Here is an 18,556-nt window from a genome sequence, read left to right as displayed (position 1 = left end):
TGCTAAAAAGAACAAATGTACACCATTCAAAAACACACCACGGAGACAAACTGTCCCTATAGCACTGTAGCACCAACAGCAGTACGCATTCACTTCATCGATCAGAAAAAAGGAGAGAAGAGAAAAAAGAGAGAGGAGAAAAACATTTCGCATTCACTTGATATATTCCAAGATGCTCTGTCTCGTGGGTAAGTACCAGCAGTACAGTTAGAGATTCTCCTCTCTCTCTCTTCTCTCTCCACTAATTGGCTGCGAAATTCTGGCTCGATTTCTCTCTTTTTTTCTGTATTTCCTCTGTCTCATTTTAAATACAGTTGTGAATTTTCGTATATAACATTTGACAATCCGTATTTTATAAAAGACTTAAAAAATAAATCACACATAAAATATTATTCATAATTTATCGTTTAATAACAATAAAAATACTAACTATAAAAAAATAATATGAACAATCAACTCGTGGATACTAAAATTTATAGCTGCACTTAAAATGAAAAATGGGATGGGGGAGTATCTCTTTCATCTTGAGGTGAGTGAGAGGAGAGGGAATAATTTGCAAGCGTACACAAGTTGGGCAGGTTGAGGTCAAACAGGGACGAACACGATGTCTCTCTCTCTCTCTAACAGGAATTAAGATAAGGAGGAGATTAAGATATCCCGGGCGCCTAACCTGGCCTGTCTATTCCTCACCCGACAGCCAATTTGGCATCTCGTTTACTGTTTTATCTATCACCTGTTCGTTTTAATCAGCTTGTGTCACCTGCTTATCCATTTTTTCTGAACCTTTATTTGTACTCCAGTACGGATAGAGATGATGGGCACAGTGATCTGGGAGAGATTTGTCAAAATTGTAAACATGCGATTCAGACTTGAGCGAGTTTGTCTGAAACCTGGACTAATTTGTCAAACTATTTGGCAGGTTTGGTTGGATTATTCCAAACATTTTTTTCCAGATTTTCTTGTACAGATGGCTAGAGCCTATAGAGACCCAGGTTGTGAATTCGCAGACAGCAGCATGATATTCGGCCACATCTTTTCACTTATACTTATACTTATTAACCAAAATTAAATTTTCAACCCTAAATTTAGAGTTAATTTGGGAGTTTTTATATCGTAGTTTATTTTTCAGCCGTTGCTTTTCGATCATTGAGAACATATATATAAAAGTTTTATTCTTAAATTATTTTTCGTTTGTAAATATGCCGTTTGGCTTATTCATCGATGGGGTTGTAAGTTAAGCATAGCTCTCGGAAATGATTAAGCTCGATTATATCAAGGGCCTCATCTTCTTGCTTGTGCTTTTTCTTATCAGCTAAAATTTAAATTCTCAACTTTAAATTTAGAGCTGATTTTAAGGTATTTTCGTTAAAGTTTATTTTTAAGCATTTGCTTTTAGATCGTTAAGAACACGTATATAAAAATTTTACTCATAAATTTTTTTCGTTTGTAAATATACCGTTTTGCTTATTTGGCTCCGCAAGTTAGTATAGTTGAACACAGATTGGATCATCGTTAATTGAGTGGATAATCTGGATGAGAAGACATGCAGTTGCAGGCACGCCTGATCGGTGGAGTAGCCGACAGAGACAAAGTGATGACGCGCGATCGATCGAACACCGCATCCGCATCTAAAACGAAAACCGCACGATCACATCACACGCGGACGCGGCATCTCCTTCCTTCCTTGTCAGTCTGTTTTTTCCCCCCAAGGACCGATCGGTGTAGCGGCAACATCTTCAGCAGTTATAGCTTATCTTTTGCAGCGGATAGAGATTAGAGAGGAGAAATAATTGGTTCTCCATGGTACAAATAAAATATTTTATCTACAAAATATAGAAAAGTGGTTAAAAAATTATACTGTATTAATTAATTTTCAAGTTTAAAATAATAAATACTTAATTAATAATACACTAATAGCGCATGATTAATTAGGTATAAGAAAAAACTTGAAAATAAATTATTGTGCTTTTCTACAACAACTTTTTACTAGTTTTTTTTTTTCAAAACACACACCATTTAGTAATTCAGAATGTGTGCATGTGAAAAACGAAGGAGTAGTAGTTAGGAAAATGTAGAAAGAACACAACCTAAAAATGCTTATATTTCAATACAAATTTAAAATGCCTCAAGCTGCTTGTACGTTGCTAGGATGAGAAATTTTACGGTACTTAAAAAATTACCTCGAGATACCTAAATTTTACACTAAAATTTATTTACCTCAAAGTATCTAATAATACTAAATTTTGTACTAAAAATATGGTAACTGTCAGAATTTTCTGAAGTATGATAAAATTGTCCTATTAGGATAGAGGGAGTACATAATATTGTTTCATGGTAGGAACAAGATCATGCATCATGAAGTATCATGACTCAACTCAGATTAGTTTTTCTGTGTTTATAATGAAGTATCCTGAATTGACCATGCTGATTAGACAGTCGAATTCCATAACACCGAACGGATGAAAACCAGGTGTCAAGTGAGTATTGGCAGCGCCGGCAGCTAGCTGCCATGGTTGCTCACTTGCTCACCATGACCAAACCCGGTTCACATCAACTCATCATAATTACACTACTTCCTTCGTTTTATATTATAAGGCTTTTTAACATTACTCATATTTATATATATGTTAATGAATCTAGATATATATATATATATATATAACATTGATATAAATATAGACAGTGTTAGAAAGTCTTATAATATGAAACGAAGAAAATACCATTATAAACATTAATATATATGACAATAAGAGAGTGTAACTCATATACCAGTAATTACAGTGGTAGCATGTTATTCTGGCATTTCAGCCGAGTATAATGTAACTGGGACAGTGGAAGAGATGGAATCGAATCGAATGGCAGCAGCAATAGGACTATAGGAGAAAAGAGGCGATCATAACAACCACAAAAGAAAGCAAAAGCATTCGCGAATTAGGGCATTTCAGCCCCAGTTCGTTCGTCGATGGAGACAAGGGGATTGCTGCCTGCACTACTGACCCTCCACATCATCAACTCGATCAAACTGCTTCCAAGTCTGCACTGGAGCATCATCATACATGCATCCCCCTTTTAAGTTTAATGTTTACTCTTGCCTTTCTAGTTAAACTTTCAACGTGTCTACTTCTCCTTACATGTGTGCGTGGCACCAATCAATTATCACGCATCTGATGCCAAGCGGCATATTTGCAAACAAAGAATAATTTGTGATAAAATTATACGTGTTCTTAGCGATTTAAAAACAAAGACTGGAAAATATATTACGATGAAAAAAAAACCCAAAATCAACTTCAAATTTGTAAGGTTGAAAATTTAAATTTTAACTTATAAGCATAAGCATAAGTGAAAATATGAAACTGATATCATGTAATCTCTCGAGAGCTGAGACTATGTTCTTTTTAACTCGCATTCATCGGATTATTGAATAGATTATTTGTTCTATGTTTTGAATAATATACGGATTGTTGAGTATTTGTTTTTCTATACATATTTACTCCTTATCATTATAATCAATTCAATAATACATTCAACAACTATCTCAAACGGAGCCTCAGGGCATATATGGTTTGTTGAAGAGAAAATAGTCAAACTTTGCAATAACCAAATTTTGATTTCTAAACCATGAAATTTTAGTGACTCCCAAAACTTCCCGGTATCCTCGGCTGATGAGATCAGTGTGTCCATCCATACTATACTCAGCACAGACGGAATATCTACCGGTGTATATAAACACTGTGAGGCTGTGACTGATTCCCCAAGTATCAAGCATAATGGAGTAGTAGTAGTGGTGCTAAAAATACGTAGCAATAATGTAATATTATATTATGTTATTATTGATGGAGAAACATGATGGAGACATGCAAATCCGAGCTCATCCACAATGAACAAGGTGACAAGGACACCCTCACTAATATAAACCCATGGGATTCACATGACTCACAGCAACCACTAGTATCACGATGACGAATATTTGTCTAAAGAAAAAGAAATAAAATAGTGGGAATACCGTAATATATATGCTTATCTTGCATTTTCTGTTTTCCATTCCATTTCTTATAAAGAAAAACACATCGAAATGCGGCTAAGATATCTTTTGGGGTATTTTCTTGGTGATTTGGTGACCCAATAGAAACCGACTGGATGAGTGCATCCAACAAACTGTGATGGCATAGCATTTGTAGCTATGTGATATACTTCCATCCATGTTTTTTTTTCTTGAAAGATATTCTCAGTTAGGAATTAGACAACATTGTAGCTATGACAGCATGATAATTTACCAAGAGCAAAGTTCAAAATACCTCATGTTTATTGTTAAAGTTGCATAAAACCACAGATATTATGATATGTGACACCTAACCTTTGGTATTATGATTTTAAAGTTTCAAAGAATTCCACTTTTATTTATTTTGAGCAAAAACATATAGTGCATATAAAATTTTTAATTATTAAGTTCTTGACTAAGGTTGATAGTTTAATTCTTTACTACTTTCAAAAATTTATTAAAAATATGCTGAAATTTATCAAGATTGAAATAAAGATGGGGTTTTATGAAACAATGAGACCATAAACATGTAGTTATATGCCACACGTTATAATACATATGGTTGTCCGTAACATTGATTTTATGAAACTTACTCTTTTTATTAATTTTGTTCGTGAGAGAGAATCTAAGACTAAAAGTTGAGTTTTTTTTTGGTAGAAGAAAACGATATTGGAATGAATAAAAGGAAATGTATATATAGGGGATTATAGTAGAATGCAGAGGCAGGTGGCCACACCAAGGTCGCTAGCAAGGTCCAACACATGACATGGAACTAACTAAAAATTGGCCGCTGAAGAAGAACCCCATCGGTTTGGGTCTTTTTTGGACGTTTTTTTTTTCCATTCCCCGTGCCCTTCCTTATCCCCGTAGCTGCTTCTAGCTGCTACTACTTGTTAGGAGAATTATTATACAAACAGCAACTTGATGCTTGCTTTGCCTCAACTATTTTTTTTTTAACCCTCATGCTGCTGCTAGCTGGTGCGTGCGTGCCCACAAGTTGTTTCAGGATCGATCTTATTTCATCTGTCCAAATTCAGGCGATCGACAACGACTGGAACTTGCATGTTAGGCTCACAGTATCATTTACTCCGGATATATCTATTTCCTCTGTTCCATTTTAAATGTAGTCGTAAGTTAGAAAATATTTTAAATATAGCCGTGAGTTTTTATTCTAAAGTTAAACTATTTTTGGTGGATTAAACACATCTAGTGCTACGTACTTGTACATACATCTATTTATATTCGTAGTACAATAGTATATGTTATAATCTGTTGAAAGCTGCTATAGTTTAAGACAAAGGGAGTTTTTTTTTATAAATTCTATAACTAAAACATCTAAAAATTCGAACGAAAATCTGAATTGTTTATGAGAAGCTTATGATTGTTAGAGATACTACTGCTGCTACCAAGACGAGGACGGGTGTGCACTGGAAGCGGTCGGTCACGGTTGGAGGATGGGGAGATGGGCGTGTGGAATTTGCAGTGCAAGGTTCTTATGGCCCTGATGATGCGATGTGACCTGACCTGACGTGACCGGGGATTAATTTCAGATCAGGGCCGACTTTTTCTTCCAAATTTCAACTTTTCTATCACATCAAAACTTTCCTACACATATAAACTTTTAACTTTTCCGTCACATCGTTCCAATTTCAACCAAACTTCTAATTTTAACGTGAATTAAACACACCCATACAAACATCCAACTTTTTCGTCTCGCGGATTAATTAGGCTTAATAAACGTCTCGCGGTTTTCAGGAAGTTATGAAATTAGTTTTTTTATTCGTGTCCGAAAATCCCTTCCGATATCCGATCAGACAGCAAAATTTTTTTTTTTCCCGAACTAAACACGATTAGTCGTAGTTAAGCGTAGATTGTTTTTTGTCGCAACGCAAGCACGGCGTACGTGGCTACTACGTGCAGGGACTTTTTGTTGGCTTGTGTTGCACCGTACTGTGGCGACACGAGACTGTCCGGGCCGGCGAGCGGTGGCGGGTCCCCCCGCCGCTCGCCGATTGGCCTCCCTCGCCGGAGGTGGACACGAACCGCTTCCCCCCGATCCGATCGGGGTGGCCCCCACCGCCCTTCTTCCTTTGCTTTTTGGTCGACGCCGTTAGCCACTGCGCCGGCCGTATCTCGTTTCCTCTTCGGTCTGTGTTCGAGAAGCTTATGGAAAAATCGGGTTGGTTTGGTTTGAGAACTATATTGGCCTTACCAATATTTGGCAATTTCAATAGTGTTTATTGTCTATTTGGTTTGGAGCCAAATTCTGGCATGCCTAAGAAAATATGCCATTTCAACAGTTAATTTAGGCTATTTTGGCTTCAATCCAAACACAATTTTACCTTTGCTAAAATTAGCCATGCCAAAAGTTGCCAAAATTTGACATTGACAAAAATTGATAAGGCCAATTTAGGCCACAAACCAAACCAACCCAATCATTTCTCACTGCTACAACTCTCTTCGTCTCAAAATAAATATTAGATTTACACCTTAATATGTCCGATGTTTGACTGTTCGTTTTATTTGAAAGCCTTTTATGATTAGTACTTTTATTGTTATTAGATGATAAAACATGAATAGTATTTTACGTGCGACTATTTTTTAATCTTTTTTTTCAAATAAGACGTACGGTCAAACGTTGGACACGGATATCCACGATTGCATTTATTTTGAGACGGGTGTAGTATTATATTTTCTGAATTCTATAACTACTACAACTTTTCACTGTCTGAATAAAAAGTTGAACTGTTTAAATGGACTTCTCATTCTAATTTTGAGAGAAATTACAAATATATTTTCTGGATCAAAAGCTAGTAAACAGACTATTAAGAAGCTGGGTCAAAAGCTCCCCTAAACAAACTTAATCTACAGCTTCATTTTCTGGATTCTCTAATTATATTTTTTTCAGAATTTAGATGAAAAATTAGACCGTTTGAGAAACTTCTGATTATAGAAAAGTTGCAGCTGCGAGAAAATTCTCTTCACCTCGCCTACCGCCGCACGCAACAATCTCGCGGTGGCGCGGCCCAGTTAATCCGCACGGCTCGGCCCAGCCCACTACAAGCCCAATTCAATTGCATTCGCCGCGAACCAACTAAACCCTAGCCCCTCCCCTCTTCTCCTCTTCACAACCTCCTCCCCCTCGCGCCACCGCCCAACCATCTCCCCTCTCGCCGGAGTACTCGCCGCCGCCTTGCTCCAACCACCGAAGCTCCGAGGATGATCTCCGCGATATCGTGGGTGCCCAGGGGCGCCGCCAAGCTCGTCCCCGTCGAGGCGGAGCCGCCCACGCAGGAGGAGATCGACGAGGCCATCAAGGCCATCGCCCAGCACACGGAGTACGCATCCCCTCCCCTCCCTTCCTCGTCCACCGCTGCTGCGCTGGCTCACGGTCACGATCTCCAACGTGCAGAGGTGGGAGCGACGCCGACGAGGACGCCGACGACGGCGAGGAGAATGGCAACATGGAGGTCGATGCCGCCGCCGATGAGGAGGAGGAGGAGGTAGACGAGGTCGCGCAGGCAAAGGCCGCGGCCAAGGCGCTCGCTAAGGGCGCTGTCGATGACGTCGCCGACGAGCTCAAGGAGCTCAACATGGACAACTACGACGAGGAGGAGGAAGGTAGCTACGAATCCGAATCCTCTTTGCACTTTTGCTGTCAGTTTCGATTTGGTCAGTAGTAGCCATTGATGATGATTAAGCTGCAGTAGCTAATCGTAAATGGCAACTTGATATGTATTCACATCAGGTCTCGAGATTTTCAGCTCCGGCCAAGGGGACTTGTACTATGCTAGCAACGACCTGGACCCCTATCTCAAGAACAATGATGTGAGTTATCTCTTACTGTGAAGGGGACTTTGTGTTCATTTCCTTTTCCTTTAAAATGTACTACCACCGGATTGGAGTTCACTGAATCCGTCCCCTCATGTGACGCATATTAGGAGGATGACGATGATGAAGAGATTGAAGACATGACTATCAAACCTACTGATTTGATGGTAGTTTGTGCATATAATGAGGATGATGTCAATTCGCTGCAGGCAAGATTCCATTAGCGCCTTCGTATTTATTTATTTTTTGCTAAATATGATTGCTGTAGTTCAGCTTTGTCTGATTTTGACGAGTTATTTTATAAGATCAATCTAAAGAGGAATATTTATGCAGAGTTACTCTAATACTCATTGGCATATTTTAAAATTGATCTGTGGTCACTGATGTTTCATTGTGCTGAATGCTATTAGTTCATATAATATGAACTCAATCTGTGAATTTCTATCTATGCAGGTAAATTTACTTGAAGAAACAGAAGACGGTGATCTAAATATGTTTGTGCACCATGAGGTGCCTCTAGCTGATTTTCCGTTGTGCACAGCATGGATGGATTTTAACCTTAAGGGTGGCGACAAAGGTAAAAATTTTGGTGCTGTTTGTGTTTTACTAGATAAGCAACTGAGTGCCAATCTATTCCGAGTTCAATGTTTTACTTGCTCATACATCCTATTTTGTGATCCTTTCTTCATTGTTTTTACCTCAGGGAATTTCGTAGCTGTTGGCACCATGGATCCTGCAATTGAAATTTGGGACCTGGATATAGTAATGTTTCTAGAAACATACAACACCGTCTTTCTATACAGCCATCAACTGCTTGACTGCAAAGCAATTAATGATTCTGGAATTTGGTGTTATGTAACAGGTCGATGAAGTTCAACCTCACATGGTGCTAGGAGGACATTCAAAAAAGAAGAAAAAAGTAAAGGGCAAAAAGGTTCTCTCCTGAGTCCTTATTTTTCAATGTTGAGCTAGTTTGAAGATATCGTTGCTTTGCATGGGATATGTTACTGATTGGTCATGCTCAGCTCATCTTGTCTTACTCTTCCTGTTGAGCGTTTGTCGACTCTCCTGGCATTCTGTCAATTCAATGTTGAACATTCTGTTTTAGATGCGCTGATAACACATTTTAGCATTGTAATGATTACCATTGTTCCTTTCCTGTTTATTTGCATTCAGCCTTAGTCTAGATCACCATGTGGGAAACCTGCCATCAGATCCCTTAGCAGCTATGCTCTATGTTTGAATTTAATGAAAAAATGCTGACCTGAAATTGCGCCAGCATTTTTTTTTTTGCCACCGGATGTTGTGAAAGAACTGTTTGAGATTCAGATCCACCCTAATCTTTATTTAAACTGAATTCACATGAACTGATATCACATTTATCCGATTAACTGGTACTGGTAGTACCTGAAGGGTAGATTAAGCAGACTTCTGCATAGGCTCATTGGCACTGCCTTTATTTACTTTATACATATGTATGATTCACATATGCCCATCTTCAGGTGTTTGTTTACTTCTCGTCCCTCATTAGCTGCACTAATGTTCATGCTACATGCCTTCTCATGCACAGGCAAAAAAGTACAAGAAGGGAAGTCATAGAAGTTCTGTGCTTGGTCTTGCATGGAACAAGGAGGTGAGGTGCGTTTAGTTCTCTACTCAAGTGATAATACATCTTCTCTTAATGGCCCCATCATGAACGACTTGCTGTTCTTATGAGCCACAGGAATGTTCTAGCTAGTGCAAGTGCAGACAAAACTGTTAAGATTTGGGATGTATCTGTTGGCAAATGTGCAGTCACATTGGAACATCATGATGACAAGGTAATGGTTTACTACTTTTTGTTTACTTACTGCATTTTTGTTTCTGAGACATTTGATTTTTCCTTACATTGGCATGTAGGTTCAATCTGTTGCTTGGAGCCGACAGTCGCCTGAAGTTCTTCTAAGCGGATCGTTCGATAAATCAGTTGCCATGGTAATGGATCTACTAATCATAATGAGTTCTATTGTTGATTTGTTTCCTGAAATTTGTTCTGCTGCTGTTGTACTTCTTAATTTTAGATGCTATTTAGAAAATTATCTTACATTATTTGTATCATATTGTTTCTGACCAGACTATAAGCAGTGTGATAATTAAAAGGATGTGTAATTAATAATCTTGTTTTGTTCTGTACTTGGATAGAGGCATTTTAGATGATAACTGATAAATCGAGAACTGAATATGCTTGTGCCATGCTAATTGTACAATATATATTTTTTTGGTTCAGAGAAATTTTCTTGTAAGCCCTTATTTTCTTTCTCTCATGGTATATAAAGGACCAAGTTATAGTTTCATTTCGATTATCCTGTTGAAGGCTGTCACATTATTGTGATAACTTATGTATACTTACATCAACTGAAAACTCACAATGGCTACTGCTGTATTACAGAATGACATGAAAGATGGTGGACAGAGTTGTAATAAATGGTCTGTTGAAGCAGATGTAGAAAGCTTAGCTTGGGATCCGCATAATGAGCACTCCTTCATGGTGAGTAAATTGAACTTTCATTCCTTTTCTTTTAAAACATGCTAAAAACCTAAGACTCATACATGTCATATATCAACATGTAAGAAATTGCTGACAAACAATGGTGCCTTCTGCTAACCTTTTCGTCAAGTTTCCTCTGGAGAACAGTTGTCGTAATTTAGATGAACGGAGTTAGTGTATCCCGGATATGACAACATATTTGAGTAGAAAGGTAGATATTTTAGCAGTGGAGGGTGGCAGGGGCAGCCATGGGATGCAAAATTCACTATGTTTGGTCCCTTATGGAAATAGCCTAGTCTTTGAAGGCTAAGTTGAAATTGCTGTTTGTGCCCACAGTTTTGATTTCCTATTTGGTGACCCTTTTCTCCCTGATGCTATGACACTCTGCTTTGATCCACTTTTTTTTGGCTGTTCTGTGTGGTCCTTGTTAAGGTAGTCATTAATCTGTTAACTCTTGCAGGTTAGTCTTGAAAATGGGATGGTTCAAGCATTTGATAAGCGGACAGCCTCATCAAATTCAAATTCTGGTCGTCCCACGTTTACTCTGCACGCACACGAGAAGGCTGTATCTTCCATCTCCTTCAGTCCATCTACCCCAAATGTATGATATGTTCTTTGAGAATCTACGTATGCATTCTGCATGTACCAAAAGATAGATTAATAGAGAGTTACTGAGACTAGCTTTTTCTCTTGCAGTTTCTTGCGACAGGCTCGACTGACAAAATGGTGCGAACTTACCTGAGTTTGATAAACCTTAGATACCAATTCTGCTGATTAATAACACCTTTTTTTTAAACACAGGTGAAGCTATGGGATTTATCAAACAACCAGCCATCGTGCATCGCCTCTCTGAATCCAAAACTCGTACGAACTGAAATGAAACCAGTCTTTTATCTCTGGAAGGAATCACTTTCAAGTTATAATTCTATGTTTCTTATATGCTTCAATGTTGTTCCAGGGAGCTATTTTCTCGGTATCATTTTCGAATGACAGTCCCTTCTTGTTGGCCAGCGGAGGATCAAAAGGGAAATTAAAAGTAAGCAATCATGGCCATGCCTAGAGGCTATTGAAGATTCGTTGCCATGTTTGACTGCCTTCATTGACATTATTTTCTGCATCTTTGACAGGTCTGGAACACACTAACGGAACCGGCTGTAGCTAATAAATTCGGGAAATAGATCTGTAGGAAATTCGACAAGCTTTCCGAGGACCGATACAAGTGATGCTGGAAACATAATAGCAGTCAACATTGCTGGCTCAAGCGGTTTCTGGCTATACATTGCTACACACATGAGGATAGATTTCTAGTTGTGATGTAAGCTTTTCGTTTTGTCCATGTTATCAAGTCCAATTTTGTTGAACGAGTGGAATGCAAACAATCGATTCATGTACCTTTTGGCGCTTGTGCAACAGAAAGTGATGAAAGGGTTTTGCAGTGGATATCTCTTATCGGAAATTTTACTGTGTTAATTTTGTGCGAGATAATGCCATGTTTACAACTATATGCATTTTGTATTACAGTACCTGTTCGTTTTAGGGGAGTGGAAGGCCGTCATGTTTCTGAACTCTTAGATGGTGTGATTTTTACAAAAACTTCCAATATATGAATTTCTTATAATACTGTTTTAAAATCCATTGTTTAACTTTATAATAATAGTTAATTAATCCGTCTGTATCTTAAATAATTATCATAAATCATTCGTCTAATCATCATTCCATCCGCACAAAATAACACTCAACGCATTATCAGCATTAACCTGATTAGGAACTTCATGTAATTATTAATATGCGCGTCTTAATCTCATTTGCTGCGCTGCAGTGTCAAGGCGTCAGGAAGATATTTATTAATGCTTTTTTTTACTAGGATCATCTGCTTTCCACGTTCCAAAGAAGTCCACTTGTAATTATTCTGCGCCACTAAACCTGATCATCATCTCATCGTGATCGTGGACACGATGCATAGGTTGCATGCATATTCATGCATCAACCTTTTTTTCCAGCATAATTTGCCTTTTGCCCCTCTCTAATATAGTACTCCCTCCAATGTATGACGTTGTTGACTTTTCAACTAACATTTGACTATTCGTTTTATTCAAAATTTTTGTGCAAATATGAAAATATTTATTTCATGCTTAAAGAACATTTGATTATGAATCAAATTACAATAAAATAAATGATAATTATATAAATTTTTTGAATAAGACGAATAGTCAAACGTTGGACAAAAAGTTAACGGCGTCATACATTAAACGGTGGTATTTATTTTGGTAGCATGGATTGGTCCCTTTTCTATGTCATATCGTGCAGCTGCGTGTTTAAGATAAAAGGAAAAGGAGAAAAAAAAATAATAATACGTGATCTCATCGCCACTGACGCTGATCTGAATCAGCATCCAAAAAAGGGACGGCCAGAAACATGTGGCTCCGATCACCCCGTGATAATCCAAACGGTTAATGTTATCAAATCCCTTTTTTTGCTTAAACAGGGTGAGACATTGCATATGCAATTATGCACAGATGCAGGCAGAGGACATAGATTATTGTGCCTGAACATTCAGCATTGCGTGTCACTGTGTCATGGATCTTTTTAAACTTTTATCTGGATCAAAAGCATATGGGCCATCTTCATGTGTCCTCTTTGTTTTTGTAGCTGTATGTTTTTTTTCTCTTTTTTATACGTGTACTTGTACGTGCTCTCGTGTTCTGACATATGCGTATTTTGCGTGTATTTTTATATATGATACACCATCCGTTTCAGATTATAAGATGTTTTCACTTTAGTCAAAGTCAAACTGCTTTTAGTTTGACTAATTTTATAGACAAATATAGTGATATTTACATTACCAAATTAGTTTTATTAAATTAATAATTAAATATATTTTTATAATAAATTTATCTTGGGTCGAAAATATTACTATTTTATTCTATAAACTTAGTCAAACTTAAAATAGTTTTATTTTGACCAAAGTCAAAACATCTTATAGCCTGAAACGGAAGCATACTGCATAGATATGAGAGGTTTTATTAAATCTAAGGTTCCTTGAAATAAATTGCAGATCTCAATATTTTGCATTAGGAACGATCCAAAATCTGATGTTTTTTTTAAAAAAAACTATTTGCAATTAATATAAGTTGCAGGAATTTGGAAATCGAATTACTATCAAATTTTGCTAGCTGCCTTCCAAAAAGGAAAAGAAAACTGAGTTGACCGGGCACATATTTATGTGCCAGCTGCTTAAGAAAACGTTTCAGAAAAATCACAAAAATGCTAAGCTTTTGCCTTGCGCTGTTTGTGTTGAGCAACTTTGTTATCCCGACAACTGAGAGGTGATCAGGTTGAGTGTACTTGGCCTCATTGTTCCTCAGGATAAGTGATGTAATAATTGCGACATTACATATGCAATTAGGCTCAAAGCAAAGATCGATAAGAGAAAGACACATGCATCACTTTTCTTTTTCTGCTTTTTCAAAAGATCACACACACATTCCTTGTCTCTCTTTTTTTCTCTGCCTAATTCTTGTGCATGGCTAAACCGGATCAGATCATCAGACACACTCTAATCAAAAGGGTGCATGCATAATCTCCTACAGTGCAGTGAGCCAGTGAAGTGAACTCTTCTTCTTCTTAACTCTGGCCCTAAGATGATAGATGAAAAACTAAAGCATCACAAGAATCCTTAATTTGGATGCAATAATCCCTTCTTTGAATCTTCCAAATCCAAGGTAAAACTCATCAGGTCATCGATCAGTGTCAAACATGCTCTTGTCCTCCATTCTCCTCTGCTTCTTGACCCTTGCAATGAAGTCCTCTACTCTCTGGTGCAGCTCTTCTTCCTCCCCCTCTTCTTCTTCCTCTTCCTCCTCTTCTTCTTCTTCCTCTTCTTCCCCCAATTCTCCAACATGAGCATTCTGATCAATGGCCACAACCGCGGTCACCGCCTTTGCGCTTATCGCGGCGTTCCTCTTAACATGTTCGTCATGTATCTCATTCACCGACGACGATGCCGGCTCCCCCCTCGGGGCGAGCCTAGACTCGCCGACGAGGAAGGCGACGATGAGGTTGCCGACGACGAAGAGGCACTTGGGGCTGAGGAGGAAGGCCATGGCAAGGTCAGGGAGGGTGGTGAGGAAGAAGAAGGCCATGAGTGAGCACAGCCTTGGGACCCAGACAGGGCTGGTCACCAGCAGGAGAAGAACAAAGGTGGCAACCATGGAGAATGCCAGGGCAGGGAGGATCATCTGATGCTGCCTCTTGCAGTTGCTGCACTTGCTCATGGCCCTGATCTTCTCTATGCTGATTGGATCCATTTGGAACACCAGCTGATCAACCAATCAATCAATCAAACTCTTGCAATGGGAAGTTGCAAGAGCTGATGAGACTGTGATATAACTCTAAAAATCTATACAAAATGTGTATATACAAGAGAGGCCTTAGGAGGAGGCTCAGCTCAAGAAGAAGAAGAAGAAAGAAGGCACAATGAGACTGAGATATGAAGAGGAATGGTGAGAGGGTTTTTATATGTGGCTAAGGGTGAACAGTAGGCAGACACAGATCTCCCATTGGTGGCAGAGATGCAAAGCATTGGCAACACACATGCTGCTGCCTTTTGCATTTTGGGATTTTATAATAAACTCTTGTGTTTTGTGTTTGTGTTTGTGTTGTGTGGGTGGGGGCACCCTCTTTGTCAGAAAAGACATGGTGGCTGCCATCTTTTTTCACACACTTTCTTTTCTCCACATCTTCTTTCACTCTCTCCTGCTTTGGCATGGCACCTCTGCTCTTGATCAGGATCATGATCCTTGATTTGATGGTTGCAATTCATTTTGGAATTTGAATTGCCCCCCAAAAGACCATCGATTCCATTGGAGGGTGGCACAGACACATAGTATCCAGTGTTTGGTCGGTAGTCACAACTTATTTATCGCATCTGCGGGATTTTTCTTTTCCGTAATGGTTTTTCGCTAGAAAGTTGAAGGTTTCAAAAAAAAAAAAACAAAAAGTCACCTCTAGTCATGTGGTTGTAGGCTTGTAGCTGGTCTGGAGAAATTAAGAGAGATTCACACCTACAAACCATGCCAAAGCATATATCACTGGGAAATGACCAGTGTTCACCTATCCGATTGAGTATTAGGATTCCGACCCTGAATGTCATGACATTTTTGGGCAAAATTTCGATCAGATTTCAGCCAAATTTTACTTTTCAAATTTGAATTCTCGAAAGCCATTCAAAATTTCACCCAGATCTACTTTTGACCCGCGTCAAAACCTCGAAATTTCGTAGTTCTCGATCGGTTTCTATCGAAAACGTAAACCCTGGAAATGACCTAGCAAACTAATGAGGCTGTTCCTAGTTTTTCTTCTTTTAAGCCCAAGAAAAACTTGTTAGTATTCATCTTTGCAGTATAGAGTATAGACACCTCATGCAATTGTAACCTCTGACAAATAAGGACTTATGGTGGACAGGTGGAGTATCCACCTTCAGAATCCAATTCCGGTAAGACTGTTGACAGTTGCAGATCATGTGATGTGCATTAGTTCTAGTGGCACAGTTGGTGAAAGTGCACCTGAAGTTGGTCTGGATTTTGTTGATTAGGTCTTTTGACCCTGTGTCAGAAGCTGAAGTAGCCATGATCTGCTCACTTCAACAGTACAAAATGATTACTCTCTCCTTATTTTGATGCTATCTCAATTCTCAATCTGGAACTTCAATCCAGCAGGTTGGTGATTACCTTGGGAAATTACAACATAAGATAAGCAGCAGCTGGAACAAAGTTGTAAAGGGTCCAATAAAAGGGTGGTGCCTTTGAATTAAGTAGTAACAGAGAACCTAAGATCAGATAGTTGAGATGCAAGATTAAAACATAATACCACACTAAAGTTTTTCTCATAGAATGTCAGCATTAGGAGCATCAGAATTGTAGGCTTTCAGTTGCAATGTTCCAATTTTCTCCTCTAATAAACTAGTGCAGTATACAAAATAAAGTTGGACTAGATATCTCAGGCTGCTATATCATCTCAAAAAGACAATGGAGAGGTGAGGACCATATATTCTCCGAATTTTGAACAAAGAAATTCTTTGGACTATGAATATATGCACCAGCAAACTGCTCCAACATTCAACACAAGAAAATAACCTCATATCACACCAAAATCTGGCCTAAGCGAATAACTAATGCTACATCAAATCTATCCAATTGCATCTGCAGGATATATCCTCACCGTCCGCTACTTCGCTGTTCATTGAACAAGCCTATATCCTTGAAACTTAAGGACTAAGGAAACAAGAGGTTAAACTGGAACCAGTCCAATCCAACAAACACTAGTGCAGTAGTGTCCATTATCCCCTCACAAGGACCCAGTATCTCTCTTTAGCAAGGCTACTGAAGTGCCTGGCAATCGAGTGCAACGTTAAAATCTGTCCATCTTGAACAAGGCAATACAAAGGTGTTTGGTTGTTCCAGCAATCTACCTGTCATGACAATGTGACATGCATTGCAAGACAAGAAGGGTTATGAATTATGGCTACCACAACGGCGGAATATGCTTTAGGCAAATAATTGAGCAGAAAAAGGAGGACAATTCTTGATAAAAAGGGTTTCATTAGCAGTTGGTGGACAAAACCTTTACTATTATGTAGTGTGGTCTGTGGAGTCTGCATGCAAAGGAAGAATTCGAGATAAGCATGGCTGCATCGGTGAAAGTTGGATGGTTCCATTGGTCCTCTCCTGGTCTGGAACACAATTCTTACTGCTCATTTTTTGGGTGAAGGATGGAAATACTTTTCAGGGTATTAGCTTTGCCCATTCTATTTGAATGAATGAAGCTCTTTTTTCCAACGCAAAGGAATTCCATCAGAAGAGATTCTCTTGTTAGAATATCCTTGTAATCTTTTACAAGCTTCTAACATATGGCTGAAATAAACTCTTTAAAACTTGCATCTAAAAAGGCTAAGACACAGCGACTTCTACAGCATGAAAAGGTGGTCCATTTCATGAGAGCATGTTTCTTTCACAACCATATTTAAAAAGTAGATATTTCATGAGATCTTAGTAATATTCTACCAAACTAAGGCGGTTAACATAAATAAAGCAAAGGGGAACTGATGGCTGTGAATTCCTGCAAAAATTCAGATGCATCATGAAAACAACAATGGGAAGGTTCCTAGAAATGCTGCAAGGGAATATAGATCAGAAACAGCACTCAGTGAATCTGTGATACAACTATTTCAGAGATTGTGAAAAATGCACATGCTTAACCATAAATCTATCATTCCTGTAAAGTTATAGAACTAATGTATGTCCTGAAACCATAATGTTGCTTTACTTTACATAAGGAGGTTAACAGTGCAGTATTTTATCCTGCAAGTTGCACTGTCATCATTGGGACATATAATTGGAGAAATAAACCTCTTCAGAAGGTAGAAAGCAGTGCCTCAAGCAGCCCCAAGTATTACCAATAAACTATTGTCGGTATGATAAATTTTCCAATGTCAAAAATAAACCACTGCACATGATTTTGCTTTTACAGTAGTATAAATGCTAATGCTGATTTTTCCAAGATTCCACGTGCAAGGAGAAAAGATTCTGCTATGGGAACATTGAAAGAGAAAAAGTTATAGTAATTAGCATACTTTGTGCCCTTCTTCATTATTCCACTTGCACAAAGCTTGTGGAAAAACAAGGTGGGCTCTCAATAATGTTTGCCTTGGCACTATCACTCACTAGTGCTGCTAGCTCCCGTGTTATAGGATGAGGTATGGACAGAGAGGAAACAAGGATTATGCTTCTTGATTCCATTTCTTTTTCCTTTTTTTTCTTTGTATTGTGTTTCTTGATGAAGACTTGACACCTTAGAAGTGAGGGGCCAAGAACATGTCCCACCTACCCTATGGCAGGCCACCTTTATTGGACAAAAATCCCACCTGAGGCTCATGCCCCTCTCTGCTTTGTTCCAGCGAAAGCAACACAGCAGATAGACTAGACTATGAAAGAGAAGAGGGGCCAAAAACCACAGTAACACTCCTTTATAATTATTTGATGAACAGATGACGATCAATACCTAATCCACAAGCTTCCTTAAAGAAAGAAAAAGTCTAAACTTTCTCTAATAATCTAAGGATATGGCATATGTTGGTTGTTCCCCTCGTTTGAGTGGAACTA

At 38.5% G+C, this 18,556-nt stretch overlaps 2 protein-coding genes across 2 annotated transcripts; one reads left to right on the top strand and one right to left on the bottom strand.

Annotated features, from left to right (window-relative positions):
• The first annotated feature begins 7,151 nt into the window (after positions 1-7,151).
• On the top strand, positions 7,152-11,867 carry LOC127760711 (uncharacterized WD repeat-containing protein C17D11.16-like). Its single transcript, XM_052285010.1, has 16 exons — positions 7,152-7,377; positions 7,452-7,660; positions 7,788-7,867; positions 7,981-8,079; positions 8,324-8,447; positions 8,574-8,632; positions 8,733-8,804; positions 9,441-9,508; positions 9,594-9,690; positions 9,770-9,844; positions 10,299-10,397; positions 10,858-10,998; positions 11,094-11,123; positions 11,199-11,261; positions 11,356-11,433; positions 11,525-11,867. The coding sequence occupies exons 1-16, from the start codon at positions 7,259-7,261 to the stop codon at positions 11,573-11,575; spliced, it is 1,464 nt and encodes a 487-aa protein (XP_052140970.1). The 5' UTR covers positions 7,152-7,258; the 3' UTR covers positions 11,576-11,867.
• A 1,865-nt stretch (positions 11,868-13,732) lies between these two features.
• LOC127766927 (uncharacterized) lies at positions 13,733-14,893 on the bottom strand. Its single transcript, XM_052292105.1, has one exon. The coding sequence runs from the start codon at positions 14,702-14,704 to the stop codon at positions 14,135-14,137; it is 570 nt and encodes a 189-aa protein (XP_052148065.1). The 5' UTR covers positions 14,705-14,893; the 3' UTR covers positions 13,733-14,134.
• Positions 14,894-18,556: the final 3,663 nt, after the last annotated feature.

Source organism: Oryza glaberrima, chromosome 1 (genome assembly GCF_000147395.1).
Source record: "Oryza glaberrima chromosome 1, OglaRS2, whole genome shotgun sequence".
NCBI classification, from domain to species: Eukaryota; Viridiplantae; Streptophyta; class Magnoliopsida; order Poales; family Poaceae; genus Oryza; species Oryza glaberrima.
The sequence above is the reverse complement of the archived record's forward strand: the minus strand, read 5'-3'. Positions and strand labels throughout refer to the sequence as shown.

Excerpts from the sequence above, each read along its gene's own strand:
- LOC127766927 (XM_052292105.1), bottom strand. The coding sequence starts at position 14,704 with ATGGATCCAATCAGCATAGAGAAGATCAGGGCCATGAGCAAGTGCAGC.
- LOC127760711 (XM_052285010.1), top strand. The coding sequence starts at position 7,259 with ATGATCTCCGCGATATCGTGGGTGCCCAGGGGCGCCGCCAAGCTCGTC. Across the intron at positions 9,845-10,298 it reads TCGATAAATCAGTTGCCATG|AATGACATGAAAGATGGTGG; the intron begins GTAATGGATCTA and ends GCTGTATTACAG. Across the intron at positions 10,999-11,093 it reads TCAGTCCATCTACCCCAAAT|TTTCTTGCGACAGGCTCGAC; the intron begins GTATGATATGTT and ends TTTCTCTTGCAG.